The 26737-nt window shown below is 40.9% G+C and overlaps 2 protein-coding genes and 1 long non-coding RNA gene across 18 annotated transcripts in view; 2 read left to right on the plus strand and 1 right to left on the minus strand.

Annotated features, from left to right (window-relative positions):
• The window catches only part of CCDC186 (coiled-coil domain containing 186), a 52179-nt gene extending 39948 nt beyond the window's left edge, over positions 1-12231 (minus strand). Inside the window, exons 1-2 of the mRNA XM_001927027.8 lie at positions 12045-12231; positions 1223-1918 (exon numbers count right to left, since the gene is read on the minus strand). Coding sequence (XP_001927062.7) covers positions 1223-1884 — 662 coding nt within the window. The 5' untranslated portion in view covers positions 1885-1918; positions 12045-12231. The remainder of the gene's footprint in view (positions 1-1222; positions 1919-12044) is intronic.
• A 176-nt stretch (positions 12232-12407) lies between these two features.
• On the plus strand, positions 12408-13844 carry LOC146397067 (uncharacterized). Its single transcript, XR_014826260.1, has 2 exons — positions 12408-12727; positions 13633-13844. It is a non-coding gene; the product is annotated as an uncharacterized LOC146397067 (long non-coding RNA).
• Positions 13845-17633: 3789 nt separating this feature from the next.
• TDRD1 (tudor domain containing 1) overlaps positions 17634-26737 on the plus strand; it is a 48679-nt gene continuing 39575 nt past the window's right edge. For 5 of the 16 annotated variants that reach the window (XM_084994377.1, XM_084994374.1, XM_084994386.1 and 2 more), the window contains exons 1-2: positions 17634-17739; positions 25689-26019. In XM_084994377.1, the coding sequence (XP_084850503.1) occupies positions 25722-26019 (298 nt within the window). In that variant the 5' untranslated portion in view covers positions 17634-17739; positions 25689-25721. Of the gene's footprint in view, positions 17878-18652; positions 19465-25688; positions 26020-26737 lie in introns of those variants that run through there. The other 11 variants (XM_084994378.1, XM_084994375.1, XM_084994387.1 and 8 more) reach the window with 3 other exon arrangements.

Here is a 26737-nt window from a genome sequence, read left to right on the forward strand (position 1 = left end):
ATGTATTTTATCAAAATTTAAAGTAAAAGTTAAAAATAGAAAAAAAAGAAGGGCTCTGGATTCTGACATTAAAAATCACCAAATTAAAAAAAAAAAAAAAAAATCACCGAATAAACCAATGAAGAGTCAGTGAGCTGTTTGGGGAAGACTGATCCACTGATAATCTGGAACAGTAGAGACCAGAAAAGCAAGATTCATTAAAAGTCAATCGCATACCAGCACTATTCAGATTACGGTACATTTTCTTTGCCATCCTCCTCTATGTAGATTTCCTCCTCCCCTTCCTCTACCCACACACCTCCCATTCCAGAAAAATTTAAGTATCATTTTTTTTAAAGTCAATCAGTCTGTATTTTAGTGGAAACTAGCAAGTTTTATTTTCCTTGCTTAAAAGTTATGAGTACCTAAACATATGCATCATTTAATATATAAATCTAAAATAAAAACACAGGGTTATATAATACTTTTAGGAAAAGACAAAGTTAAACTGTCATTAATATAGAAATTAACTCTACAAATCCAAGAGAAGTCTAAAAATAACATGTTCTTCTTTACTGAATAATAATAAACCAATTATCCTGGTCTCTAAATTTTAATATTTTAAACCAATGAATTTACAATGGGGATTTTAGGAAAATTTTTCAAATTTTATGACTTATTCTTTTTGAATTTATCTTAGTTCTGACAATATTACGCTCTACATTCTTTCAAAACTGAGAAATCTGAGTTGTATATAAATATTTCTAGATCTTTAATGAACATAAAATATTTCATAAAACATTCTTTTTTCTTTGGCCACACCCACAGCATGTGGAAGTTCCTGGACCAGGGATTGAACCCATGCCGCAGCAGCAACCCAAGCTGCTGCAATGACAACACGGGATCCTTAACCCACTGTGGCACAAGGGAAACTCCAAAACATTCATTCTTTTAAACTTATATATTAAGACTATACATAAAATAGGAATTTTGAATCATATTCAAACCAGACACCTCATATATAGATAACATAGATCTTTACTAATTTCTAAAATAATGAGAATACTACATTCTAAAAAAAATTATAAACTACTAGGCAAACTTGACATTTTTCAATTACTCAACTACTATGTGCATGGCTCTACTGTGGAAGTAAAAGTAGATAAAATGATACCTTCCTTTAAGGAATTCAATCTTTAATCCCTGTGGGAAAAAAACAACCCGAAAGAATAAAAAAACTTACTTCTTTATGGTATGCTCCTGCTGCAAATACTTATCTTGCACACATTTTTCAAACATAACTAATGCATTTTCTCCCTTATTCATTCCATTTGGTACTCGGTGTTCTTTTGCAAACTCAGTAGACAAGAGCTCAGATTCTATTTCTTCTAACAATTCCTCTGATGTTGAAACATTCTTTATTTTTGAAATAAGTTTCTTGGTGCAGTCTGTATCATAAGGACTTTCGGAATAAGTCTTCTGATTAGCTGCTTCTGTTAGTGTAGATGACCTTAATTCCGCCAATATTTGGGTCACTGTTTGTTCTGTTTCATTTGCTTTCAAGACTTGCTTTGTCAAATCTCCACCAGGAAAATTAGCTATTTGTTCAGAATTTTCTGGGCATGTGTCTGTTTTAGCACAAGAATCCTCACCTGCACGATGATCTGGAATAGAATTTTCCTGTGCTTCAGTTTGATGATTGTGTTCCTTAGGCTGCCATAAAGTTTTATCAAAGTTTAATGACAATAGTTTGGACTCATTTCCTAAGCTGCTGTTTTCGTCACCAGAAAACGAGTTGCATGAGTCTTCCTTTATTTCAGGTGTTTTCTCAATATTTTGATCAGAGGAAATGGAGGCTATGTGCTCTGTCTCTGACATGCTGACTGGCAACAATTCACTCTGCATTTCTTCAAATCAGTTCCTGGTCTTCGTTTTACATCTAAAAAAATTAAGACATTAAAAAAAAAAATAAGTTTTTTTTCCACCAAGACCCATATGTATTTCCACACATCCCATGATGTGGAAAAACTAAGACCACACATTTTACCACTAACAATTCTTCGAAAATTCTTTTCTTGGAGCAGGTTAAGGGTCCAGCATTGTCACTGTTGTGGTGTGGGTTTGATCCCTTGCCTGGGAACTTCCACATGCAAAAAAAAAGAAAAAAAAAAAAAAAACTTTCCTTAGGGGAGGAAAAGAAGAAAAGAAAAAAAAGAATATAACAGCCAATCCAAGTGAGCCACAACCAGCTTGGTGCTACAAAGTCTCATTCTGTGGTCTCCTTCAATTCAGTCCTACAACTTCAACTTAACTTTAGTTGCCATTTGGCAATCACCCCCAGAAGTTGCTGGGTATGAAATGAAATAATGGGATGATTAGTGCCAAAGAATTGTTTAGAATTCCTTTGGCTCCACAAGGGGAAAAAGATTATCTAAAGAATTTGTAAGAAACCACCAGAGAAATAAGATAGCAATGAAAACACTAGGCAAGAAATTACAAATCAAGATAATAGAACAATGCACATGAACAATGATAAATATTTATGGAAAAAGAAAACTAAACAATAACAAAACAAAATACAGCTACCTATGATAAAACAGAGACACCTAGAGCTGGGCTGAAAGTCAGGGTGCAAAGGGTCCCTGACAGGAATTCATTTTTAATCCAGGGATGCAGGAAGTACCATGACAATTTCCAAACATTCTCATCCAGAACACACCACTGTCAGCGCAATTCAAATGGACCCCATGTGCACTGCCTAGGTCAGAAAAGAAACACGTACGAAACTAATTTTATAATGTTAGAATGCATTTTTATGCTGTTTATGAGGGTCACTAATCTATTTTCTGAAACTCAGTCAACTTCAAAAATTATCCTGAGACAGATAAATATAAAATATTCCAGTAATCTTAATGAAAAAGAATTGTCAACTTCTTTTGTCAAATATCAACAAAGCATTTACTGGAGTCATATAAGGTTAGATAAAGAAGTGGATACATCAGGGAGTTCCCGTCGTGGCACAGTGGAAATGAATCCGACTAGGAACCATGAGGTTGTGGGTTCCATCCCTAGTCTTGCTCAGTGGGTTAAGGATCTGGCATTGCTGTGAACTGTGGTGTAGGTCGAATATGTGGTTCGGAACCTGCGTTGCTATGACTGTGGTGTAGGCCAGCAGCTGTAGCTCTGATTTGATCCCTAGCCTGGGAATCTCCATATGCTGTGGGTGTGGCCCTAAAAATCTAAAAAAAGAAAGAATCTACTTAAAAGAGAGTAAGTCTATGAAGGCATTGTGACTCTCCAGCACAGTGAGAACAACTGAGAAGAAGCTATCTTTGAAAACCCTTGTCTGTGTGCCATGCTTTGTCAACAGAAAGGCATTAACAATAGTTATCTTCTCATTCAGGTTTCATGTTCCCCAGGGTTCAGTCCTCAACTTTATTTTCCCTCCTAGAATTCTGATAACTTAAAAACCAAAAACTCATAGTTGATGCCCACTCTAATTATTTTCAGTCCTGTGCTACTGAGTTACAGTTAATGAATTATCTTTTTGTCTTCACTTCCTCTATACCTATAATAAAATCTCCACCTGAATACTGGCTCAAACTAAAAATGGCTAAATCCAAACTCATAACTAGAGCTCCTAAAATTGAGTACCCTCAGATAATCTCTGTTATTTGTCAGTGGCATCACTTTCTTAGTCAAAATTCATTTCTTTCCTTTCCCTTCTTTTCCTAATTTCATGTCCCCTACAATTACGCCCTCCTTTCTACTGTCACTGTCCCTACCTGCAACCCAGCCCAGGTCTGATACCTTCTGACCCGAACACCTGAATTGTTAGTTTCTCAGACTCACTCCATTCCTCCCTCCTGTTCTCCTTCCTGCAACTTCAAGTGAAAAAACAAGGCGGCTAATGAAAGAGAGGGTGACTTGAGACAGCACCAGGGCAAGTGCCGCCCCAACCCAGAGAAGGGGTTGAAGAGTATACTACACTATCTCTGCCAGAGGGGAACAGGACCTGCCCTATGAAGTGGGTCCTCAATGGCACAGTGGACCAGGGAGCTACAACACGACCCTAAAGAATCCACACACACCGCCTCCACAGAAACACCAGCAAATGCAACCAAATATACCAGAGTAAGGCCAGAGCAATCACTTCCCTCTTTAAAGTTTCAGACAGTGAGGACTCTGCCTCCACTGGCTGGTCTTCTTCCCCCCACTCCAAAAGGGCTAGATAGAGAAAGGAGAGGGAACATGTTTCAGAGTCAGATTATACTTCTTTCTTAATCAAAGCATCTGGGAACTAACAGCTACAACTTTTCTTGAGGAAAAGTTGCTTTTGTTTTGTAAATGACTGAAATCTGTCTTAATTTCTGGAATAAATTTTCCCTAGTAATCAAAAGTGGCAGAACAGTTATGACATCAAAGTAAGACATTATTGGAGTTCCTGTTGTGGCGCAGCAGAAATGAATCCCACTAGGAACCATGAGGTTGCGGGTTTGATCCCTGGCCTTGCTCAGTGGGTTAAGGATCTGGTGTTGCCGTGAGCTATGGTATAAGTCGAAGACACGGCTTGGATCCTGTGTTGCTATGGCTGTGGTGTAGGCCAGCAGCTGTAGCTCTGATTGGACCCCTAGCCTGGGAATCTCCTTATGCCTCGGTTGAGACCCTAAAAAGCCAAAAAAAAAAAAAAAAAAAAAAAAAACCAAAAAAACAAAGAAAAACACAAGACATTGTTAAAGGACTGCACCTGAGAGGGAAGTGGAGGGGACGCGAGCATTTCATTCTTATACCTCAGAGTTGCAATTCCTCAATAAACCAGTTACACTACTTTCCCAATCTTATCTCAACACACTCCCCAAATCCTAGTACTTCACTCCAGTACTTTGGCAGTCCCTGATACGTCTCCTGAAGATTCCTCTAAACAATGTGCACAGTGACATTCCCATGGCTTTACCTTCATTTAGAATGTCCTTCCCTTCAGTCTAAACAGAGCCTAATTATATTTAAAGGATGGGTTCTAACACCACATCTTCCTCCAAATTTTCCCTTATTGAAAGCACAAAAGTAATTTCTCATATAAATGAAAACAGAATGCATTTATACTCATCAAGGACATAGTCGCTCCTTTTTTTCCCTTTTTTTTAGGGCCGCACCCTCAGCATACGGAGGTGTCCAGGCTAGGGGTCAAATCTGAGCTGCATCTGCAACCTACACCACAGCTTATGGCAACACCAGATCCTTAACCCACTGAGCAAGGCCAGGGATGGAACCTGCGTCCTCATGGATACTGGTCGGATTCATTTCCATTTCACCACCACAGGAACTCCTAGTCATTCCTGTTAAGGCTGTTCAGTGGTTCTCACTAAAAGTGGAACCCACTGGGTTTACACAGAGCTGTGGGGCTGAAGAATTAGTTACAGGGTAAGAACAAGGTTGTAGAAGGACCTACAATGTGCAGGATGGTAGGGAACAACAAAAGCATCCTATTCTTTCAGAAATTTCAACCAGGTTTTTTTGTTTTGTTTTGTTTTTAAAAAGGGAGTTCCCATTGTGGTGCAGCAGAAACGAATCTGACTAGTATCCATGAAACTGCAGGTTCCATCCCTGGCCCCTGCTCGGTGGGTTAAGGATCCAACGTTGCTGTGAGCTGTGGTATAGGCTGCAGACACGGCTCAGATCTGGCGATGCTGTAGCTGTGGTGTAGGCGGGCAGCTCTAGTTGATTCAACTCCTAGCCTGGGAACTTCCATATGCCCTGGGTGCAACCCTAAAAAAGCAAAAAGAAAGAAAAACAGAAACCCTATCTCAACTTAAGATTCTGTTTTCCCATATGATCCTCCTATAAATTAAAGAAGGCTTGGTTTAGCTTCGAAAGACGCACTTTCTATACACTGAGCATATCATGCTCGGTGATATGCCCATGATCTTTGAAAAGTCCTCATATAAACAGGCATCTGATAACCACTTAGCCTACAAACTTAGTTTTCAGATGCTCAAATGATTACTGATTGGAGGCAAAGGAAAAGAAGTGGAGTTAAAGATCTATGTGTGGTATGTAAAAAGCCATCACCAAAGAGTAAATAACTGAAGAACGGTGGGGGGAGGGGAGTGGTGACGAGTCTGATTATGGACATGATTAACCAGGCAAAAAAAAAGTCAGCAGGGTCCTCTCGCAGGCTTCCAGTTGGTAATGCTGATGTAGGCCAACGTGGGTGCTGTCCAGGTTTTTTCTTGGGGGTGAGGGTAAAGGCAGTAGTTGTCACTGAAGCTACTGAGGATGGAATAGCTTAGGAGTAGATTAAAGGGGTAGGATGTCAATCTAGACATATGTTTACAAGACTTTTAATTCAAAGTGCTTGTACAAAACAAATTCACACCCATGTATGTATACAGATACAATGACTCCAACTAGAGATTACAGTATCTGTTCCCTGAGGTAAGAAGTAACACAGGTTATTTGACTTTTTACCAACTCTTACTCATTAAAATACTGTATTTAAACAGCACAGCCACAACATTCCTCTTAATTCAAGCATTTTTTCCCCCCCGAGTTGTTTCTGACCCAGTACTACAGGACCAATTCACACTTCAAAACTGTTCCAAAGGAGTGAGAAGTGGTTTCACTCTTACTGGAGCTCATCAGCTGTAGGCAACTGGTCAAGAAACATTTTTTATTTGCCTTAAAACCAACCATTATCCATGCTGGATTTTATTTCTTAACCAAAGAACTCACAATTGTACAAACAGATTTTCGTATAAGAGCCTTATAAATGAAAACACTATCTTTAATAGATTTTAGTGCTATTTCTTGCTTCCTAGTAATTAGCAGTACAAATAACAAAAGAACTTAAGCTTATTAAATAAACGCAAATAAAAATGAATCGAATCCACAGATATTTGGTAACAAATTATCAAACATAGAAGCCTCATACAAAAGCACCAAGTCAGAAAACATTTCTAAACTAGATATTGACTCATTCACCAAATATGTATTGAGCATGCCTTATGTTCAGGCACTGTTCTATGTGTTGGGAACATGGCAGTGTTTACATTCTAGTGTCATGGGCCAATATATATAATCTATGCTAAATATTTATTTCACTCTTTATGTTTACAGTATTTCAAAATTTTGAAAATTAAAATACTGTCAGTGTTCCATCAGAAGCTATATAAGATATGCATGAGTGTTTAAATCCAACAGAAACATCTGACTCAGTTCAGTATAAATGTTATTTACAACAAATTACAAGGTTTAAACTTGCAAATTATACCATTTGAGTCTCAAATAATACTAGCTGTAGCTACTTAAATAATGTCCACTAAGACAAGCAATTAGAGCCTGTGAAGGCTCTCCTGTTCCTCAACGTAATGGCTGCCCTTAAAGGGAAATCAAGTGCACGCAAAGGTCTTTTACACATTCCCCAAATACACCTTGAAAACAGCATAAACAAAATAACTATCCTTCTGACCAGTTCTAACAAGGTTCCAATATGGCAATTAAAATCAGAAGCAACAGGAGTTCCCTGGTGGTGAAGCAGGTTAAGGATCCTGAGTTGTCACTGCTGTGGCAGGAATTCAATCTCATTTAAAAGATTAAAAACTGAGCTGGCGGAGTTCCCGTCGTGGCGCAGTGGTTAACGAATCCGACTAGGAACCATGAGGTTGCGGGTTCGGTCCCTGCCCTTGCTCAGTGGGTTAACGATCCGGCGTTTGCCGTGAGCTGTGGTGTAGGTTGCAGACGCGGCTCGGATCCCGCGTTGCTGTGGCTCTGGCGTAGGCCGGTGGCTACAGCTCCGATTCAACCCCTAGCCTGGGAACCTCCATATGCCGCGGGAGCAGCCCAAGAAATAGCAACAACAACAAAAGACAAAAAGACAAAAGACAAAAAAAAAAAAAAACTGAGCTGGTTATTTCAAAGAACTCTAGATGAGTTCTATCAAAAGGAAGACATTTGTAAAGTGGTCAGATTTTAACTAAGCTTTTGGGTAAATTTTAACTCTAATATATGAGGATCCTTTATGTGAAACATCACTAGCTCTTAAAGTTGTCTTAAGTCCACTGGTTTAAAAAGTATACTACTGGAGGCCAAGGTCAATTACCCCTCTAGGGATGTGTTTAGCTTTGCCCAAGGGTCAGGGCTTTGTAAATTTTACAGTATGTATATTACATCGCACATTAAAAAAAAGATGCTGAAAAAACTCACAGAAATAGATGCAGTAGGACCCCCCACTCCCAAAAAGTACCCAATCCTGTGACACGATAATAAGAAAAATGACCCCATAAAGATTCAAGGAAAAAGAGGGTAGGTGGCCATATCACATATCACATTATCAAGTTATGTCATATTACCAGTATTAAGTATTGTAGATCCAATTTTATATATCTCTAAAGTTTTGTGGGGGGTGTTTTGGCCATGCCCACAGCATGCAGAGGTTCCAGGGTTAGGGATCAAACCCATACCACAGCAGTGACAACGTTTGAGAATCCTTAACCCACTGAGCCACAAGGGAACTCCTAAAATAAGGTTTTTTTAATGTTTTGCTTTTAAGGGCCATCGGTGCAACACATGAAAGTTCCCAAGCTAGGGATCAGAGTGAGAGCTGCTGGCCTACCCTCACCCACATCTGAGCATCATTTGTGACCTATATATACCACAGCCTACAGCAACTCCAGATCCTTAACCCAATGAGCAAGACCAGAAATCCAACCGAAACCCTCATGGATACTAATCAGGTTTGTTTCCAGAGCCACAACCTGAACTCATAAAATAAATTTAAAGTAGAAAAATTACTAATAAACAAATCTCATTTTGAAGCTACTTACATAGAGCTCACCAAATTAATTTTAACAAGTCTAAGAAAACATGGAAATATTTTCAGCCAGTTTCTCCCAAAATTGGAAAATTTTAAAACAAAGTGGGGGGGGGGGGCTGACCCCTTTCAAAAACGAAGGCTAGTAACTTTTAAAAATTAAGCTAAGGTGAATTCTGCCTTATATTAAGACGTTCTAAGGGTTTTTTTGTTTTTTGTTTTTTTGCTTTAAAGGCCACACCTGAGGAATATGGAAGTTGGAAGTTCACAGGCTAGGGGTCAAACTGGAGCTGCAGCTGCCAGCCTATACACCATAGCTACAGCAATGCCAGATGCTTAACCCACTAAGCAAGGCCAAGGGTTGAACCCACATCCTCATAGATACTAGTCAGGTTTGTAACCACTGAGCCACAATGGGAACTCCCAAGAAGTTCTGGTTAATGTTTACATTTTGAAGCCACCTTTGGCCTGGGCTTGGTTAATTTGGAATGATGTAGTTTACCAAAAAACTAAATTATTCATTAGCTACTACATAATCATCCCTACAGTAGACTTCACATTTCATGTCTTAATGATGGACAACTACACACAATCTAATCAATACTTTCCTTTGCTGGGTTTGATTTCCACTTTGTATCTACTGCCCTTTCACGCCAACACTTTTTGTTTCCTTCACAGCCCAAGTAGATTTTTAAAATCTCAGTAGCTAAGAAATAAGGTTCAAAGGTGATGTTTGAAATAATATAAGATGAGAGGGTTATTTGCAAATTTAAATTATATGCTCCCAAGGTTGTCCTGAAATGATACTAAACATGCCCAACACTGTAGGCCCAAAGACATGCTTATGACAAATTCGAGAATCAGCCTTAATTATTTAAAGCTAGAGATAAAGGGTAAAAGACAAATCCAAATTTTATTGGGAAAAAAAAAAAGAAACAACTTTAGGCATGGAGACTTACTTTAACATGAAACTGTTAAATGAATTTTAAAAACTAGCAGTTAGTCATTCTTCACAGGAAAGATGATTTTTCTAAACAAGGCTGCTTCAACAGACCTATTATCTCTTCCTTTTAAAAAGCATACTTCACTGTTTTACCTTCAGATCTGGATGTCAGCATGTAGCTGTAAATAGATAGCTTTAAACTGAATATACTATGCAAACATTATCAGCTATACTGTCATTGTATGATATCAAAGAACAACTTCTTAGTTTACAGGTGAAGGAACTAAAAGGTTAAAGAGTAGTTACTGTGCTACAACACTCCTTTCCTGTTAGCAATGATTAAGACTCTGAAATACCGAAGTTCCAGTTCTGGCACAGTGGAAACAATCCAACTAGGAACCATGTGGTTGCGGGTTCAATCCCTGGCCTTGCTCAGTGGGTTGAGGATCCGGTGTTGCTGTGAGCTGTGGTGTATGCTACATATGCGGCTTGGATCTGGCATTGCTGTGGCTGTGGTGTAGGCCAGCGACAACAGCTTCAATTAGACCCCTAGCCTGGGAACCTCCATATGCAGTGGGTGTGGCCCTCGAAAAAGACAGAAGACCAAAAAAAAAAAGACTCTGAAATACCAATGATACTCTATGGAATCTCCATTGCTTAAAGGAACCTCTGAGTTTATATGCAGGTGTTCTGAATTAGACAAGGTCTTAAAAAGAATAAAACCAACATAAACACATGCCAGGGACTTCTCTTCGTGGCTCAGTGGTAAAGAACTCAACTAGTATCCCTAAGGACACCGTACAATCCCTGGTCTTGCTCAGTAGGTTAAGGATCCAGCGTTGCCATGAGCTGTGGTATAGGTCACGAAGCAGCTCGCTGCATTGCTGTGGCTGTGGGGAGGCAGGCAGCTGTAGCTCAGATTGAACCCCTTTCCCTGGAACGTCCATATGCCCCAGGGCCACAAAAAGCAAAAAAAAAAAAACCATGGATTTCCAGGTAGAATCTTCAGTAATTATACAGTCTTGCCTATTACAATGAATAAGGAGTTTTAATTCTTTACACTTCAAGATTTGTGAGTCACTCTATACCATCACTGTGCTTAAAATAACAGGAAAAATGAAAAAAACTATGCCAATCATCACTGTTTTCTGCTTGTGGATAAAGTACTAGAAAATAGCTGTATAGAGAACAGTATACTTTATACAAAGACACTCTAGTTTTACTATCAGTATCTCCAGAACCTTAATCTTTCCCACAAGATCAACACTACAAATATGAAGGCGTAAGTAGTAGTTGGGAAAGCTACACCCACAACTAGCATATCTGAACACCTAACAGATTTTTTTTTTTTTTTTGAATGACTATCAGTACTTTTCTGGAACACTTCCACTGATTTACCGCACATTTTCCTTAGAAAAACTCTCAATCTATCATTTTGGAAGAAATAAGAAAAATGGGTGTCAAAGGTACATCACACACACACAGAAAACTGCCAACTGTCTGGGTCTGCATAGCATTACTAACTATATAATTCCTCTAAGTTAACAAGATTATCAAATCAAAAATAGTCTAAATGTTCCAACTCCAAATCCAGGCCTCTTCCCTCTGAACAAAATCAGGATATAAATATTAGCTGAAGTTTTTAAGTTGTCAAAAGTCAAGCAATACTTGTAACTGCACTGTTCCCCAAAGTTGCTACTAGGGGACGTGTAGAAGGGCTTTTACCATTTTACAAGTTTGACAAAGACCCTAATTTGAAATATGATCCTTACCAACCAAGTTTATCAAATGCCTTCATGTCCTTGATCGAAAGGCAACATAAACAGCAAGAACAATTTCTCTCCTATCCACAATCCCAAAGAATCGTATCTAAATCACAATAATGGAAGTATTTGGAAAAAGGGTAAAAAGTCGCCAACAGTAAACATAAAACAAGAACACAGTCAACTTGGAGACGAAAAGAGAATTACAAGATTGAGTCTAGGACCGAGCAGGTGGGGCTCAGCTGCAATAGGCACTGGGAGACCAGGAATCCGCCCAAATTCCGCCGCGCTCTAGGTGTAGCTCCAGAGCCCCGGCCCCCATGAGCCCCCGCGACCCCACGGCCGCCTCCTCCTTTGGCGGCCGGGGAGTAAGGGAGGGGGGCAGAGAGGAGGGGATTCCGAACTCCGTACCCCAGCCCTCGCTTCGCTCCCTCGAGAAATGAGGTGGGGAGCCGGCCCCAGAACCTGCAGGACCGCGGGAGAGGTGAGCGGTCGGCCGCACGCCACCGCGACTCCCCGGTCCGCCCCAAGCGCCCCCCGAGGCACTTACCCCACTTCTCCGAGCTTCAGGCCACACCCCTAACAAGACTGCTGGAGCTCCGGCTCTGGGACCAACTTCTCCATAGCGGGGTCCCGCAGACCAGGAAGTGGGGGGGGCGACAGGGGTGGGGACAGAGCCGAGACCACGTTACCTCTGCCGCGCCTTCCCCAAGCCCCCGCGGAGCTGACACATCAACAAAGATGGCGGCGACGCCGAAGCCGGCCTGGCTACTGCTGAGGGGGCGGGGCCTCCTGAAGAAGCCAATCAGCGCTGCGTGGGAGGTGTGACGCGACGCACCTTGGGGCCGGGGTAACCTGTCTGCAGTGGGCGGGGCCGGCAAAGCCGTCTCCCGCCCCCTGAGCGCCCAGCCCTGCCCTTAGACTTGCTGGATACCCCCGCCCTGGCTGACCCGGCGAGCTCTCCCTCCTGCCTCTGGCTACAGCTCTGCGTATCAAGCCCCGCCCCGGCCCAAAGGGGTTATCGCTTCCTGTAGGACGCGCCCCTTGGAGATAATTCCTCTTCACCCTTTGGCCCTTACTCATTTTAGGGGCATAAAATAATAAAAGAGAATTCAATATCCATGTAGAGCACTCAAGCAAGTTCTGAAACCGCTTCGTATCTGCTTTGTACTGTTGATGCCTTCCTGGTATCGTATGTACCCCCAAATTCTGCATAGACCATTTCGTGTAATGGTAAGTGTAAAACAAATGTTAAAGGAAGATTTTTATTAAGAATCAGAATGTTTATTCATCATGTTGTTACAATTTAACATTTATTTGTGGTTTTGTGATTTGGTTAATCTATAAAAATTGTAGGTAGAAAGGTTTATATTTCATCTTCTTTTGATGTTGTAAACGTGCTTTTTAAAGAATGGATTATTTGAATGTTTATGGCACCTGACTTGTTAAAAAAAAAACTACAAAAAAATTAGAATTGTTAAATTGTGTCCGTGTTAACAAAATAACAAACAAACAACAAAAAAAAGAGAGAATTCAAAATTGTGACTTCCCAGTTCTGATGCACCTGACATGGGCGGAATCAGCAGGAGCAGCCTCCCTGCCCACCTGACAACTAGTCTCTGGGAGAGGCTCCAGGGGTTTCCATAACACCGCGTTTGTATCCACCGCGTAGCACCGACTGCCATTGTTTAATAATAAACAGTTGATCAGTTCGTGTCCAGTACTGGACTGTGAGCTCCTTGACGGCACACAGCATGGGGTTTGACACGCAGCTGCTCAATAATTAGCAAAAATAATAATAATAACAATTGTATGGGGGGGAGTGTATTAAATACCCTTGCCTAATCGCAATCAGAGGTGAGCTGTTTCAGTCTGTGGAGGTTTTGCAAACCAACTCTGTCCAGTGAAGTGCTGTTCTTTGATTTAATACTTCTAAAGCTCAAGTCGAGTAAATATAGTTAATCTTAACAAGTCATCAATTCGAGTTGATAAAGCAAAACTTTTTCCTGTTCTGTTAAGCTTCTTTGATACTAACTAATGGCAAAAGCCACCCCCAAACAACCCCCCAAATAAAAATAAAAAACCCCATATTAAAAAAAGAAATCAATATTGTGTAACTCTGTTCCTCTTTTCAACAGGAAATGGCACCTTCCTTCTTAAAGGAAGATACTGACAAGATGGAGGATAACGTGAGGAAAAAGAATATGATATATACAACTGGGTCACTTTGCTGTACAGAAGAAATTGACAGAACATTGTAAATCAACTATAGTAGAAAAAATAAAAATATTTAAAAAACATGCAGTTAAAATGTGACAATAAAGAAATGATTTGACTTTAAAACAACAAATTGACCGCACAGTACTATTGAGATGTCATTTCCAGGGGAAACATTTAAAAAGAAACTCTAAGCTTTTTAATATGCATATTGTCGGTAATAACATTTATACTGTCATTTCTGAAATATATTAGTATAAAGCATATACATAATCTTTGGGAACCAAGATTTTCAGTATTAAAAAAAAGAAAATGTAAAGATTAAAAAATCAGGGAGTTCCCGTCATGACTCAGTGGTTAATAAATCCGACTAGGAACCATGAGGTTGCTGGTTCCATCCCTTTGCTCAGTGGGTTAAGGATCCAGCATTGCCGTGAGCTGTGGTGTAGGTCGCAGATGCAGCTTGGAACCTGCGTGGCTGTGTCTGTGGTGTAGACTGGCAGCTACAGTTCCGATTAGACCCCTAGCCTGGGAACCTCCATATGCCTCAGGTGCGGCCCTAGAAAAGGCAAAAAAGACAAAGGAAAAAAAAAAAAGATTGTTAAAATCAAAGAAATTAAGTAAAAACACTGCAATCCTAAGTTTGATTTTAGAAACATCAGTGTGAACTACTAAATTTGAATTTAGAAATATTAGCATAAACTCATGGTGCATTTTTTTTTCCCGTTAAAAGAAATCTGTGCACTGAAAAGGCCTACAGCAATGATCAACTCAATGCATAACCCTATTTTCCTATAATCTCTAAATATAATTCCCCACTAAAAATCACCTGGGCTCCTCTTGGAGCTCAAGGCCTGAATCTATATTTGGGGCAAGAAATGTGTAAGAAAGCTTAGGATATACTGGTTATATCAGAATGCAAAGAAGAGAGTTCCCACTGCGGCGTAACAGAAACGAATCCCACTAGTATCCATTAGGATGCAGGTTCAATTCCTGGCCTTGCTCGGTGGGTTAAGGATCTGGCATTGCCTGCCGTGAGCTGTGGTGTAGGTCACGAACGCACTGGGATCCTGCGTTGCTGTGGCTGCGGCTATGGCCAGCAGCTAAAGCTCCAATTCAACCCCTAGCCTGGGAACTTCCGTATGCTGCAGGTGTGTGCCCCCCCCCCAAAAAAAGAATGCAAAGAAAACAAAAATAGGAGTGTGTCAAAAAGACTCAGGAGCCAGGAGCCAAAGGTGTTCAAAGGTGTTCCCACTGGTCAAAGATGGGAAAATTTCAGGGTTCAAAAATAGTAGCAATTGAGACACATCTACTAGGTTAAAAATCAATGAGTATGTTGATTTTTTAAAATGTCGTTGGTTACCTTTCAAGGATGCCAAGGAATCATCACATTCTGAAAACTGATGAAAGAATCAAGCATCCTACCTTTTCTGCTGCAAACTGTATCTCAGCCAAACAGTTAATGTGGGAAAGTTCTTTTTTTTTTTTTTTTCTTTTTTGCTTTTTATATAGGGCATATGGAAGTTCCCAGGCTTGGATCCAATTGGAGCTGTAGCTGCTGGTCTACACCACGGCCACAGCAAAGCTGGATCAGAGCTGCAGCTGTGAACTACACCACAGCACATGTCAACTCCAGGTCCTTAATCCACTGAGTGAGGCCAGGGATGGAACCTGTGTCCTTATGGATACTAGTTGGGTTTGTTCCTGCTGAGCCACAACAGGAATTCCCAGGAAAGTTCTTTTTTTAATAGAATTTCAGGTAATAAATGCAAAGGAAAAGGTAGACCATCACCATTTTGGAAATTCTAATGAAATAATGTATTTAGGTAGTGGTCATCAAGTGAATCCAGAATCATTAGATGAAAAGCTGATGGGAAACTTTACAGTGCATGGGTGGGGCTGACAACACTAGAACTTGTTAATATCCCCCAAAGAGAAACTGATTAGATGTTAAGTGGTTTCTGATGTGGAGCAATAGAAGCACACACCACCTGTGAAATATCAGCGTGAATGTAAGCAACAAAATCGTGAGAAAAACTGCAGTTACTTCAATATATAAGAAAAATGAGAAGATTAAAAGAGAAATTTCTTTTTAAAATATACCACTCAATGCAAAGGTAGAATCTTATGTGACCATACCAACTATAAAAAAACATTTGAGACTATCTGGAAATTTTAAATACTAACTTTATGATATTAAGAAATTATTTTTCAAGATGGGATAAATTTCAGTGGTGTCTTTAAAAAGTCATAATCTTTTAAAGATACCTTTTTAAATATATATGATGAAAAGATACAATACCCCAGAAAGTAACAACGTGTCCCCCCCCAAAATAAAAACAGCCCCACATTGATGTGAGTACATCAAAGAAGAACAAAAAGAAATGAAAGCGCTCCCAGTGGCCAAAGTTGGGAAAGTTTGAGCAAGGAAATAAAGTAGTGATGAATTATAACCCAAAGTAAAAAATATAAATCCTTGCTGGTTTTATTTTTATTTATTTATTTATTTATTTTTGTCTATTGCCTTTTTGGGGCTGCACCCATGGCATATGGAGGTTTCCAGGCTAGGAGCCTAATCAGAGCTGTAGCTCCTGGCCTGTGCCAGAGCCACTGCAATGCCAGATACCAGCCACGTCTGTGACCTACATCACAGCTCACAGCAATGCCGGATCTTCATCCCACTGAGTCAGTCCAGGGATGGAACCTGCAGTCTCATGGTTCCTAGTCAGATTCGTTTGCACTGTGCCACGATGGTAACTCCATTTTTTAAATGTTTTTTTCTTTTTTTAAAATTAAATTTTTAAATTTTATATACAGAGAGATGATTAAATATATTAATAAATAGGAGAGACAAATCTGCCATGCAAAAGAATTCAAAATAATTTCTGTAGGTACTCTGCCCTTGAGGAGAAGCATATAGCTCTCTTCCTTAGGGACAGACTGAGCAGAATGACTTCTTACAAAGTGCATAGCATGTAAGGGGAGGGGGAAAAAAAGTAACTTTGTTGTAGAGAAACCTAACAAGTGTTAGCCAGGTAATCTTGGAAAAAACATCAGCTGTCATAAATCATGTTCACAGAATGAACATTTGATATGATGCAATAGAAGTGGAACATTATAGTCTTCCTTCTAATAACTCACAACTACAGTCTTACTAGGAGAAAAACATCAAACTGCACCAATGGGCGTCCTACAAAAAATGCCTCACCAGTATTCCTAATGTATCAATATTAGTTCCTTAATTGTAACAAATGTATCCTACTATGTAATGTTAATAATAGTGGAAATTGGATATGGCTTATATGGGAACTCTCCATATTGTCCTCTCAATCTGTAGTTCCAAAATTGTTCTAAAAATAAAATCCATTAAAAAGAAAAAAATACATAAGATAATTTGCTTCAAAGAAATGGGAGGAGAATATGTGGAGTACACATGCAGACAAGATTGACCGAAAATTTATACTGTTGAAACTGGGAGATGGGTATATAAGGGTACTGTTTTTCCACTGATTTTTTAAAGGCCACTGTTTTTTAAAAATTTGTTTTTCTTTGAGCAACATCGACCTATAACTACGGGCTCTCAGGAGGAAAAAAAGGCGATCACGTGTACTTAGTTTCCGCTAGCCCACAGACGCAGAGGATTAATGTCAAAAGCTTCCTATAACTTTAAGTGGTTAACGTCACCCAAATAACCTTTGCCAAGACAAGATCTGCACCTTTGCCTTTGGAGTTCCCAGGAAATCCTTTCTAGAAGACACCAGAACAGTAGCTATCTTAAGTTTTCATAGAGGTCCTTTCTGGGCCGGCAGCTTTGCAATCAGCTCTGGAGCACAGAGTTGCGCCATTGGCGCCAGAGCAGGGCTTCCTGCGCACGCGGCAGGTGCACGTGGGCGCTGACTGCGCAGGCGCTACGCTGGCGCGGGAGGACGGGCTGGGCTCTTGGGAGCGAGGTGAGCACAGGGTGCTCATCTGGGCGGCAGGGCTTCCACGCAAAGGCAGAAGTCACCCAGGCCAGGCTTCAGAGACAGGTCGGGGTCGGAGGCCCTTTTGCCTTTTTTCCTGGTCGGGGTTCCCAGGCTCACGCACGGCGGTGTGAAAGGGACTACATATGAGAGGGCTGCGGGGCTTGGGTCGTTGGGGCCGGACGTTGGGCGCTGGACGTTGAGGTCAGGCGTTAAAGTCGGGCGTTGAGCGGGTACCAGGGGCCTTGGAAGTGGAGAGAATTTGGAAGGTTGGAGAAGCCCTGGGAGACTTGGTTGGGAAGGGCAGGTCTGGGGGTGGGGGGTTTTGGTGGGTGAGGATGCTGTACTGGGGGGAGGGGAGAGAAACGTGGGAGTTGAGCTTTGGACCCGCCGAGAGCCCTGCAGTAGTTTTGGAAGATAGTCTGTGGATTCAGTGATTTCATTTAACTCAAAAATATAGTGCAAACAGTTGTAATACTTTCTAGACTTTGCCCCCTACTTCCCACCTCCTGTAAAAAGGAAGATGCACCGCAGCATTTGGTTAAATAGGGTAAGGCAACACTGGTTGATTTAACACGTGTATTTAGTGTGTCTGCTGTGTGCCAGTCACTTTTCTTGGCACTGCTATAAATATGCTTGCGTTGCTGGCCTCGGAAATTAGGGAACATGCCTCTAGTTCCGTTATTGAGCCATCAGGTTATTGAACGCACAATTGCATGGTTTAGGATTGTGACCTGGATTTTCATCTCAGCTCTGTAAGGGCGCTGGTTCTTGTCGGTGAGGCAGGTTACTTCTCATTCTCAGGTCTCCCTTTCTTTTTGTAGGAATAAAGAAATAGGAATATTTTAATCCTCAAATTATTTCCATGTGCAGTGCGCTAAGTAGTTCCACATGAGTAGAAGAAATTCTTTGCCTGCGAGAGTGGTACAGAGGTGGAACTAATAGCTGCTTTTTAAGGAGTTAATAAGGACCTGCCCCTGTGCTTGGTAGCTTACATGTATTCTCACCTTTAATCCTCATGATTAGATGTTATGAGGAAGTTACTACTGCTGGCCACGTTTTAGTCTCAGAATCCTAGAAAGATGAAGTGATTTGCCTGAGCTAGCAAAGCTAAATGAGGAAGATGACACTGCTCAGGCTTGGGCCTCATTGGCTTTAAAGCCATGTTCTGCAGATCATTGAGTGTCATAGCTTTGAAACTGTTTCCTTTGAATAGCGGTTCGGTTCTCTTTGAATGCGTGCAGAAAGACAAAGGCAAACAGAAAAAAAAACCTGCAATTAAAATGCACACACTTTTTGGAGTTCTCATCATGGCTCAGTGGTTAATGAATCCAACTAGGAACCATGAGGTTGCAGGTCCAATCCCTGGCCTCGCTCAGTGGGTTAAGGATCCGTCGTTGCCGTGAGCTGTGGTGTAGGCTGGCAGCTGTAGCTCTGATTGGACCCCTAGCCTGGGAACCTCCACATACCTCGGGAGTGGCCCTAGAAAAGTCAAAAAGACCAAAAAATGCACGAACTTTTGATATTAAAGGAATTAACTCACTGTGGGTTTACCCTAGCCTCTAGGCTGTGGTCTCTTGGAACGAAAGAGGCCTTATGGAGCTGTCACTGTTTACAGTGTATCCTGGGCTGCTCCAGGCTTCAGAGGAGAGGGGTAGTGAGATTCTGAGGGAGTCAAAGGAAAGTTCTGCCCTTGAGGAGCGTGAGGTCTTACTGGAGCCAGTTCATGAACCACAAGACAAAAGACTGTACAAAAACCAAGGCTTTATTTTTGCCTGTAGAACTGCAGAAGTAAGTTGACTTTATTCCACTGCTCTTTTGCTCTATCGATGATTCCTTAAATAAATTTGGGAATTCTTCTAATTAACCTCTTGTATTGGCTAAGGAAACAACACTAATTACTGTGGATTTGAGTGTGATTATATATACATTTTACCCCATCACCAGTAGCATGTAAAAAAGTGGATTGTATATAGAGGAACTGCTTGTTGTAAAACTGGATGAGGTTAGCTTATGAGGTATCATGACCCCCTAAAGCAGTATCTGTCACACCTCTGTACTTGTATATATACCAGACTCAAATATGCCCCAGTGATTGAGCCAGGGTGAAGCCAAATAAGGAAAAATACAAATTCTTAGTATTTTTTAATATTGAAATGCAGGGAGTTCCTGTCATGGCACAGTGGAAACGAATCCAACTAGGAACCATGAGGTCCATTCGATCCCTGGCCTCATTCAGTGTTGCTGTGGCTGTGGCATAGACTGGCAGCTACAGCTCGGATCCATTTGACCCCTAGCCTGGGAACCTCCATCTGCTGTGGGTGCAGCCCTAAAAAGACAAAAAAAAAAAAAAAAAAAAAAAAAAAAAATCAGCTTTGGAAGCCTGTTCTGTATCCCATTTGTGGTGGTTACATAAAGCTATACATGTGTTAAAATTCATAGAACTGTGACTCAAAGGAAAAAAGACGATTGTATGGTATAGTAATTACACATTTAAAAAGTTAAATTCCAAAACCTGTAAGATATCTGCAAGTCATATGTGTACCATGGGAGTCCCAGCTTCCCTCCAAAAGCTAGTGCATAGTTGGAAGTGGTTTTCAGAGCCAGGGGTAGTGTGATTCTCCTCTTGATTATTTGTTGGCCCCAGGCAGGAACCCTGTGCTCAGTTAGGGTTTCTGAAGAACTAGAGAAAGGGCTGATTTGTGAGAAGTCTAGAAAGTGTTACATCAGCTGGTGAAGGGCCTGGAGGAAAGGGGATGTGGTGGCTACTTCACATCTTTGAAAGATTGTGGTCACAGGGCAGCAGTGGGAAGAAAACCACTTTATAAAAAAAGTGTGTAGTACAATTAGCTTTCCAAAATTAAACAAGTTTCTAGTTACCGGACAGGTCTGGACGTCTCTTTGCCCTGGGCATGGTAATGAAAATTCCTGAATAGGGTGTGGCACGTTGAGGTAATTTAAATTCTAACCTAAATATTCCACCATAGGTGGAGCTTCTTTTAAGCTTAAGTCCTTTTAATTTGCTGCTTCCACTTTACCTTGGGTCTAAGACTGATTCTGATATTGTTGCTAAAGTCAAATACATTTATTAACGTGTGGACTTTGGAACAGTTGAGGTAAGACATGAAGTATTACTGTTAAATTTCTGTAAACCTCACGGCATGATGGATTTCTCCACTTAAGTCTGCCAGATGAACTTTCAGACCGTGAATTCACCTTGTCCAGGTTGTCGGAAGACAGTGCAGTAGTGCATTTTAAATCGTTTTATCTCGCGAGTATCTTTTTTTTTTTTTTGCTTTGTAGGGCTGCACCTGTGGCATATGGAAATTCTCCAGCTAGGAGTTGAATCAGAGCTGCAGCTGCTGACCTTCACCATAGCCACAGCAGCACAGGATCCGAGCCACATCTGTGACCTACACCCCAACTCAAGGCAGTGCTGGATCTCTGACCCACTGATCGAGGCTAGGGGTCGAACCTGCATCCTGTGATACTAGTTGGATTCGTTTCTTCTGCAAGGGGAACTCTCTCGTGATTATCTTTTGAATGCCCCATTGTACCAAACACCATGGTAGATGCTGTGGGAAATAATTAAATTTTATTAATTTATTTTAGTATGACATGGTTCCTGCACTCAAGCAACTTAAAATAACTGTCTGTAGGGAACTGTAATACAGTGGGTTGACTATCAGCTTTACTAAATAAGGATGAAGTTGGGAGGCTATTTCAGGTGTAGCTCTGTATTGAGGGTCCCAATGGTATCTTGAGAAGGTGTCTGTACCGTAGTTTTGTAGTTTGAATATTACTGTGATCTTTTATTTAGTTTAAAATTAACCACACTTTAGGGGGAAAAAGTTTAATTGAATATGCAATGAGAGTTTAATCTTTAAAATGCTTTCTTCTTATTAAAGTATTTTATTCTTGGAGTTACCATTGCAGCTCAGCGGTAACTAACCCAACTAGTATACATGAGGATATGGGTTCAATCCCTGGCCCTGCTCAGGCTCAGTGGGTTAAGGATCTGGCGTTACCATGAGCTATGGTGTAGGTCGCAGACTCAGCTTGGATCTGGTGTTGCTGTGGCTGTGGTGTAGGCCAGCAGCTGCAGCTCCGATTCGACCCCTGGCCTAGGAACTTCTATATGCTGCAGGTGCGGCCCTTAAAAATAAAAAAGTAATTCATTCTTAAATGTAATTTGGAAAATGAAAGAGAATGAAGATTTCATCATCAGCCTACCTACACCAGATCACTGTTATTTAAAATTTAGTGAGTTTCAGTCATCTTTCCTTACATGGAATTCTGTTTTTTCTTTTACAATGACTATATTGAGTATATAGTGTTTTTCTGACTTTTCATTTGCTGTTCTAATAGACATTTTACAACATTTTTGAAAACTAGTATTCTAAATGTAGTGTGGTGTTTTATCTAGTAGAGGCATCCGTTAACTTTCTCATTTTTTCCCTTTTTTTCCTATTTTAGATGAATATTTATGCAGGCCATATTTTTCGATATTTAGTATTATGTCAGTGGGATGATTTCTAGAAGTAGATTTGCCTAGCCTAGCAAGTGGCTAGGAACATTTTTAAGAATACATATTATAAATGTGTGTATATATATATATATATAAATCTCTAAGTTATTTCTTACAGCATATTAAATGATACTCCTTTCAGTAATGAGTATCCTTTTTACTTCCACCTGTGCTGTGTAGAAAACAATATATTGTTATTTCAACTTGAATTTTTTTGGTTACAAACGAGGTTAAATGTTTTCCGCCTTATGTTCATCAACTAATCTTCATCCTCTATGTAGTCTTTTTGTTTGTTTTATTAATAGCTGTATTCACTGGGCTGCACATAACAGAAAACTCAAAGATTTATTTGCCACAGTAAATCTATGCATAGGCAGATCAGGACTGGCATGCTGGGCCAAGGGATCTGCCAGGGACACCAAACTCCGTATTTTCTGCTTCGCTGTCCTGAGGGTCTGTTTTCTTTCTTATGCTTATTGCTTCCTGATTGCAATGTGGGGGATAGGTCTTCAGGCCTCAGGTTGTCGTCGTCAGAAGAAAGGAGTAAAGACCCTGCTAGCCAGATCTGTCCCTGTTCATCAGCAGAGAACAGAGCTTTCTGAGAAGCTCCGCTCAGGAGAATTCTGGGCAATGTTGTCTCTAGCTCAAGCTGGCAAATCCGAGGTGGAAGGTGGTGTTTGGGTGGGTAGCACATCAGGTCTGCTACAGTATCTCAATGTCTTTACTATTTATCACACTTTTTAAAAGGTATCAAATCTGTCATCTTTGTGTCAATACTTCCTGATCTCTGTACTATTTTTTGTAGGTTTTTAATTGTCCATGTGGTCATGTTTGCTCTCATTTCCTCTGTGATATTTTGTCATTTCTAAATGAAAACACAAACAAACCCCTTCACCCTCCAGTGTGTTCGTTTCCGGATGATTCTCTGGGGAGCAGAATCTGAGATATGGAGGTTTGTGTAGTGTGATGAGGGAACGTAGCCTGTTTGGTACAAGGTTTTCCTTGAAGTTAGTTGAAGTGGACTCTGTAGTCCATTATGTCTCAGAGTTGGAAAAACGACTCTTCTTGGTTGTATTGGTCCCTATTAGATCAGGTTTATTGTGGTAGTAAAGTGTTTCTTATCACTGGCTGTTTTCTGTCTGTTGACTAGTATGTAAAGCAGGTGTGTCCTTACAGTGACTGAATTTCTCCTTCAATTTTCACTTTATATGCCGCTCAATGAGCTGTCGTTGTTAGTCTGAGATTCTTGGCTGCTCCTTCTTCTGGGAGGGTTTATTTTATCAATGTAAAATATCTTTCTCTGTCCCAACATTTTCTACCTCGAGTTCTACTTTTTTTTTTTTTTTTTTTTTTTTAGTTTTATGGCCGCACCTGTGGCATTTGGAAGTTCCCAGGGCCAGAGATTGAATCTGAGCCTTCCCTGCGACTTGAGATCCTTTAGCTCACTGCGCCAGGCTAGGGGGGTCAAGCCCCTCCACAGCTACCTAAGCTGCTGCAGTCGGATTCTTAACCCACTGAGCTGCAGCAGGAACTCCCCTTGAGTTCTATTTTATCTGCTACTAATATTAGCATTCTACCTCTATTTTTGTTATCTGTGTAGCACATGTTTTAGTCCTGTTATTTTCAGACTTATCATATGTTTTGTTTGATGCATGGCATCTAGCTGGATTTTCTTTCTCCCTTGGTCTTGCTCTCTTTTAATTGAGAGTGATTATTTGATACATAGATTACTTGGGCTTGGTTCTGTCACCTTATTTGATGTTTTGTTTTATTTACCACACTTGAATTTTTTTTTTTCCTATTGGATTGTGATTTTTAAAATTAGACATTGTTTCTATTCTTGGGGTGGTTACCCTAATATTTTAAATGCATGTTGTTTATATTTCTTGTACAGAGTCTATAGAGTTACTTAGTATTCATATGCCCCCAGGGTTCCTGCTGGAAGTTACTTTCTTTTTGTAATTTCACAGTATTTCTTTTCTGTAATCTTCCATCTCCGCCTTCAATTGAGATGTGCCGATGGCTGCAGGTGTGCATTCCCTCCAGTAGCTGCCCATCTGCAGGCCTTCCTTTAGGGATCTTCCCAGGATCTGGTCCCCTGAGAGCCCTCCATCTTTAGGTCTGCTTGTGCGTTTCTTTATTAGTATTATTATTATTTTGGATTGTCATTGAATTAGGCTAGGGCTAGTTTAAAGCACACAAAAAAAATGAAAGTTTTAGGAAGAATTTTTCTGCTGTTTATCTTCTATTTAAAACAATGTTAGGAGTTCTCGTCGTGGCTCAGTGGGAACCCGACCAGATCCATGAGGACACGGGTTTGATCCCTGGCCTCGCTTAGTGGGTTAAGGATCCGGTGTTGCCGTGAGCTGTGGTGTAGGTCCCAGATGCGGCTCGGATCCTGCGTTGCAGTGGCTGTGGTGTAGGCCGGTAGCTGTAGCTCTGATTAGGCCCCTAGCCTGGGAACCTCTGTATGCTGCAGGTGCAGCCCTTAAAAGACAAAAAAAAAAAAAAACCCTTAAACAATGTTAAATAACATTTAGCTCTTATCCAGTTCCAACTCTGGTGCTCTGTGGCTTTTTTTTTTTTTTTGGTCCTCTGAGCCCTTTGGGGAAGATAGGCAGGAATTTTGCCTGTAGGTTAAAGACAAAGTTACAGGTCACTACTTCAAAAATAAGAGTTGTTTGTCCACTGTTACCCCTCTGCCTGGGCAGAACACTTAGTATTCTCCAAGAGTAATAGGAAAACAACAAGCCAGCATAATGTCTGGAGAGAGGTTTCTCAGAGGCATTTTGCAACAATATGTGTACTTGTTTTCAGAGAAAGGCACACAGATAAGCCCATAAAAGCAGTAGATACAGGTTACAATTTATGGAAGCTCAGCTGGAGAAGATGGAACAGGGCACTTGGGGAAAAGAGGCAGAAGAGGCATCCGCTGAAGCCAGTCTGACAAGGAGGGAAAGTGACTAGGCCGAGGAGAGAGCTGGGGCCTTCTGGGCCCTGGGTTCGAAGTATCCAGGGGGTCACAGAGCATAAAGATGAGGAGAAGGCAGAGGTTTTCTGAGAGGCGAGAAGGTGGGTGATGACCCGATTTAAACTCCCCCCCCATCTCACCATTAAGTTGTTGGCTCCACGTCAGAAATCGTTCTTTTAAAACATGATGGCCCTTTTCTATTCCTGTTGTTTGCAGAGCTTTTTGAAGTAAGGAATGGTGTCCTCCAACTCTGAGGGAGCTCTTTTGATGCCTCTTGAATTAGTCTTTTGTTGTCCGTGGTCGCGTTCTGTTCAAGTTGGCGCCGGTTCTCACCGGTAGAGAATCGTTCTCTTCTCGGGCCCGTAGGACAGGTTTTGGTGTCGTGGTTACTGCGGTTACATCTGCTTTGGAGTCGCTCCCGAGGACTCTCTGTTGTGTCAAAAGAAATGGCCTGGGCCTGCAGTGCTTCTCCTTTTGTAATTAAACCTTGCCTTTTAAATGCATTTCTTCCCTTAGACATCTGTGAATGTTGCATTGCCGCTTAATAGGATGTCAAGAAATAACTTGGAGGCATCTGCCTGTAAAATGACAGAGCCATTTAATTTTGAGAAGAATGACAGCACGCTTCCGCCACATGATGCTTTACGAAGTCCTGGAGGACATCCTAACCATCCTAATTTCAGGTTGAAAAGCCCAGAGACTGGAAATAAGAAGAACAATTTTTTGCTTTGTGAGCAAACCAAACAGTATTTGGTTAGTCAGGAAGACAGTTCAGTATCTTCCAACCCTAATGGCGTCAGTGGAGAAGCGGCTGGATCCAGAGGAGACAGGAAGATGTTGCCAACAGGTAAGTGAAAACTACAGGCTTAATACTGCTTGGTTCTGATGGTTTCTCCGACTTACTGAAAGTTTGTATAACTTTGCAGACCAGTAGGTTATTAACAGAACCACCAAAGAGCTAACTTACAGTATTTGCATGGGAATGTTAATTTAGAAGGAAAAACCAGATGCCAGGTAGCTCTTGGCCCCATTAATCACAGAAAGGATTCCTGAGCAGAAAATGTCCAGAGATGAGCTTCCCTCTACTGAGCACACACAAAATCAGAGATGTACTGGGAACGTAGAGAGGAGAGACTTTGGCTTTTTTTCTGGTATTCTTAAGATTGGCCATATTCTAAAAAGACTGTGCAAATTCCGTGCATATAATTGCTCACAAAAATGTCGAAGACATTCACTTGTTTCATTTGATTTGAAAAAATCATTCCTTGGGCCTCTGGGGTCGAAACTGTTTTCCTAATAAAACATTCAAACATCATTTGCTCTTTTTCACTGTACTGATTTTATGCTGCTCGTCCAAAAGCAAAAGTGAGTAAACTCTAGCCCCTCATTAGCGCACCGTTAGCAGGGGTACCAGCCTGGGCTAGTGGTTGTTGTTTTTCATTGTCACGCCCTTGTAGTTAAGACAGAACAAGCCAGAAATGTCCATTTTACTTAAAAATGTCCTTGATAGAGTTCCCACCATGGCTCAGCGGTTACAGACTCAATTGGTATCCGTGAGAATGCGG

The sequence above is a fragment of the Sus scrofa genome, chromosome 14, assembly GCF_054392235.1.
Source record: "Sus scrofa isolate SSC_HxYL_T2T_F1_AM1 chromosome 14, Sscrofa_HxYL_maternal_Yorkshire_Landrace_v2.0, whole genome shotgun sequence".
Lineage (NCBI taxonomy): Eukaryota > Metazoa > Chordata > Mammalia > Artiodactyla > Suidae > Sus > Sus scrofa.